A 5,000-nucleotide genomic window follows, 5' to 3' on the forward strand; every position below is an offset into this window, starting at 1 on the left:
AAAAAAAAAAAAAAAAAAAATAAAAATATATAAATAAAAAAAAAAAAAAATAATTTTTTTTTTTTTTTTTTTTTTTTTTTTTTTTTTTTTATATTACCTGTGTGATTAGGGGTATGTGAGATGATATACACTCCCATAATATTGGATGAGAAGACAGAAATAATAGAATAGAAACTATTGAATGACAATATATACTCAATTTTTGAATTTTTGAATTTCCAGAATTAAAAAAATCACATAAAAGATCATTTGATGATACATTTTTATTAATATATTGTTTTTTTATATTTTCACACATTTTCCTATCTTTAGCATTATTTGATATTGTTAAATTATCTAATGCATATAAAAGTAAATTATCATGTAAATAAAAAACTTTATTTTCTATATTAGAAAAATATAATTTATCCTTTTCATTAATTAATTGATTCTCATCACTTTTTTGTTCTGATTTCTCTTTTTCATTTTCTTCCTTTAGATTTGACAAGTTCCATTTTTTTAATATCATCTTTACTTTTTTACTGTCTGCTATTAACTCTTCTTTCTCATTTATATTACCACAATTAAATATGCTTTTAAAATATATAGATTTTTTTAAAAATAATATAATAGTTATTAAAAACGTATTATCTAAAAGTTCTTTTCTTTCCACACTTAATTTATTTATTCTGTAATAATTCTTTGCTGCCTTTCTTTTAAAAGTCACAAAATCTCTAATATTATTACAAACATTTCCCTTTTTATTATTTTGTGGTTTTTTCTTTCCATAAATATTTTCATATCCTTTTTTGTTAAACCTAAATGAATTTTGTGAGGGTTGCCTTTTCCTTAACATTCCTGTTGCTAAAAAGTGAGGGTCATAAGTTATTAAATGATAAAGGGAAGATAAAGATGTTAAAATCAACGTGTGAGATAAAGGAATGTCAAAATATAAATATATATATAACGGAACAGTACATAAACGTAAATATGAAAACATATACGAGTGCAAAGGAATGGTATTATTTACAACCATTTGGATAATAAATTTCATCATAGTTTCTAAAAATAGAAAACCATTATAATTTAATATACATAAAGGTACATTTAAATATGTATATAGACATTTTACATTTATTATTTTATTTAATATAGAAGGTATAAACGATGCCATAAACATTTTCTTAGGTATTAAATATAAAATGTGTGCTAATATATTTAAAGATAATGTAGCTATATTTAAACAAATATTAACACGTTTATATACTTTCAAGAGGGTTTTTTTTGTTATTTCATGTAAATATAATATTATGCTCTTTTTATATTTATATTTTTCTTTACAAAATGTATGACCAACATTCATATTATAATGATAATTTTTCTTTAAATATTTATAATCAATCCTTTTATATATATTATATTTATCATTATTCTTTTTGAAAATTTTTAAAAACAAAGTTTTCATCATATCTTTATATTCATTTCCGTTTATTTTTTTTCTGTATATCTTATTTTTATTTAATTCTTTAGCATTTTCACAATTATAAAATTTATTATTATGTTCATTTATTGTATAATCATATTTTTTTCTAGTAAATATTTTATTATCCTTATTTTTATCTTTCATAGATGTGTCTATATTATTATTACTATTATTATGATTTTGATCGACCTTCTCATTCTCTTTAAAAACGTCGTCTTTTAATAAGAGGTCCTTTGTTTTATTAGTACTTGTACATAAACGATTAGTGCCTTTATTATGTGTACCATATTTCTCTTCCATACAAATCAAATACTCATTTTTATCATCACTTATTCTTTTATGTCTCCTTTGATTTTTAATCTTTGAAGTACCCAACTTAGTGCTCTCCCCATTTAAATATTTGGATTTTACGAAGACCTTATTTTTCTCATTCATATGTACAACAACTTTCAGCTTCTTTTCATATCCAAAAAAGCAGATAGGAAAAAATATATACTTTAGAGAAATATTTTTATCAAACTCGTTATTTAATATATCAATACATATGAACATATTCATATAAATATTTTCAACAACTTTTTCGTAATATAAAATATTTTCCAAATTTTTTAAAAGGATAATTTCAAAGATACTTATGAACTTACTTATATCTAAATAATGCATTAATTTGTATTGATTTTTTTTAATTTTATTTCGATGGAAAATCTTTTTCATATCTTCATACATTTCATTTTTAAGATCTCTGTAAAACTTCCTAACTTCTTCTTTATTATTTGTTTCACAATTTTTATTATTATGATCTTTTAAAACATTTTCATCCGTAAAATCAATTCCTTCTTTCTTATTTTTTATAATATTATTTTTATGGTCCCATTGGATACTAGACGCTTTATTTGATATTCCATCACAACAATTATAACAAAACAAATTATCTCCAGTAGAATAATTATTATTTAATATAATTTCATCATTTAATATTTGATCATTTGTCTTATCATTTATATTATCCAAATTATTATAGTAACAATTATTATTATGACATATAGGAAAAAACGTTTCATTTTTGTAACATTCGTTATAACTATTCATTGGAATATTGTAATAATTCATATCATCATAATAATTATTAAGGACATACAAATTGTTATTCATATCATACATATTGTTCACATTATTTATACTATTCATATTATTCATACTATTCATACAATTCATATGATTCATACTATTCATACTATTCATACAATTCATATTATTCATACTATTCATACTATTCATATTGTCCATATTGTCCATATTGTCCATATTGTCCATATTGTTCATGTAACCCATGTCATTCACATAGTTCATATTATTCACATCATCCACATAGTTCATATTATTCACATCATCCACATAGTTCATATTATTCACATCATCAATATAGTTAATACCATTCATTTCACATCTCAAATTTGTATTATTTAAGTGCTTTTCAATAGTACAAAGTTCCGAATAATCCCCATTCTGATTCCACACAGGATTATTATTACAAACATGTGGTGTGTTATAATTAGTAACAATATAGTTATAACCAATATTATCATAATTCGTAGTGTTATTATTTGGCGTATTAAAATTAGTAGTATTAAAAAATGAACTGTAAACATTTTCATTTGTGTCATTTCCAAATGTTTTATTCATAAGATGATTAATATTTTGTTTCTTTTTAATATTATCACATGTATTATAAAGTTCAGTTATATTATTTTTTCTATAACACTTTATGCTTATATCATCAAACGTTCCATTAATTAATGGGTACGTAAAATTCCTACGACAATTTGTAAAATCATTATTAACACCCTTATCATTTTTTTCTTTTCTATTATGATCTATATATATTCCACGTGAATCATTACTTATTTTTTCATATTCCAATAATGAAAAAGTATAATTTTTTTTACCACCCTTTTTCCAATATTTCCCATATAATTTATCCAAATTATATTCTAAATAATAAGATGGCACACCCTCATTTATATTATTATTTTTATTTATTTTATTATTTATAGCAATATAATTAAGTTTATGTACATCCATTTTTGTATCACCAATCGTTGAAATACTATCTTTTATAAGTGTACCACTCTTAAACCAATCAACAAAAGCTGATGAATCATTATAATTTGAATAAAATTTATCACTCATTATCATATGTTTTGGTTTCTTCTTTTTTCCCATAATATTATTATTTTGTTCACACCATATGTTCATGTGTCCCCTCTTCTTCTGTAAAATGTTAAAAGGTTTCTTACTATGCTTTTCTTCATTTTTAATAGCATCTCTTGTATTTGATATTCTACCTTCCTTGGAAAACAAAAAATTATTATTTTCTTGGTTATCATTTCCTGCTTTTCTTGTACATTCTATATTTTCTACATTCTTGGTTTTTTTGTCATTTAATATTTTTGCATAAGATCTTGTTATTCCTCTATTCATTTTTTTATTACTTCCCTTTGCCTTTCTATAACTGTACATGCTATTAATAGATGAAGAAGAACATGATGAAGAGGATACGAAATTGTCTGAAATATAATTACAAGAAATATCATCATCTGCAATAATATTATTCTTTTGACAATCTCTTTTTCTTATAAATATATCATTATTACAATATGTTGTATCTATACAATTATTAAAGCCATAATTAGATCTCTTAATATTATCATCTCTATTATAATAATAATCATCATCAACTTTATCATTATGTTTGAATATTTTTCTCTTATTGCACATAATAGTATCATTAGTTATATTCTCATTTTTCTTTTCATTGTTATCCTTTTGAATTTGTTCTTTATTCTTTATAATATTATCATTCCTTACCATATTACAACTTGACTTATTATTATTTATATTCTTCATCTTTTGATATTTATCCTTTTTATAATATATTTTTATATTTGAAAAATATAAATTATATTCATCAATTAAAAATAAGTTATTCAAAATGTATAAAATAAGATATACAAATTCAAAACAACTTTTCTGTGCTAAATATTCTTTTTTCTCTTTCTTATCTTTATATATATTAAAACTACATCTTTTCTTTTTTTTCTTACTAAATAAATGTTCTATATCAGAACTGTTTAAACTACTATATCCATTAGAATTACAATCACAACTCTGAGAAGCTATATTTTTATTATTATCCATATTATGACCTTTTCTTTTATTTACATTAATATTCCCCATATTATCATCTTCACTCAATATGTGTATTTTCTTCATTTTGTTGCTTATCATATTATTACTTCCCTTTCTATATCTGCTCGTATCCTTATTTTTTATTTTTTTTACTTTTCTTTTCTTATATTTACGATAGTAATCATAAAATGAATACAACCTAAAAATATCCATAATATTTATTTCTTCATGGGATAAACGTTTTATTATATCTACACGATTCTTACCATTTTCATCTAAAGGTTTTTCATTATCAATAATGAAATCTTTTATCATTTCCTATGAAAATAAAAAATAAAAATAAAATATA

The 5,000-nt window shown here is 21.5% G+C and overlaps 1 protein-coding gene across 1 annotated transcript in view; it reads right to left on the bottom strand.

The window, feature by feature from the left end:
* PRSY57_0602200 (hypothetical protein) overlaps nt 1-5,000 on the bottom strand; it is a gene marked incomplete at both ends in the record, with an annotated part of 7,699 nt that overhangs the window by 439 nt on the left and 2,260 nt on the right. The window contains one exon of the mRNA XM_012906398.2: nt 98-4,969. Within this exon, the coding sequence (XP_012761852.2) occupies nt 98-4,969 (4,872 nt within the window). The remainder of the gene's footprint in view (nt 1-97; nt 4,970-5,000) is intronic.

The sequence above is a fragment of the Plasmodium reichenowi genome, chromosome 6 (genome assembly GCF_001601855.1).
Source record: "Plasmodium reichenowi strain SY57 chromosome 6, whole genome shotgun sequence".
Taxonomy (NCBI): domain Eukaryota; phylum Apicomplexa; class Aconoidasida; order Haemosporida; family Plasmodiidae; genus Plasmodium; species Plasmodium reichenowi.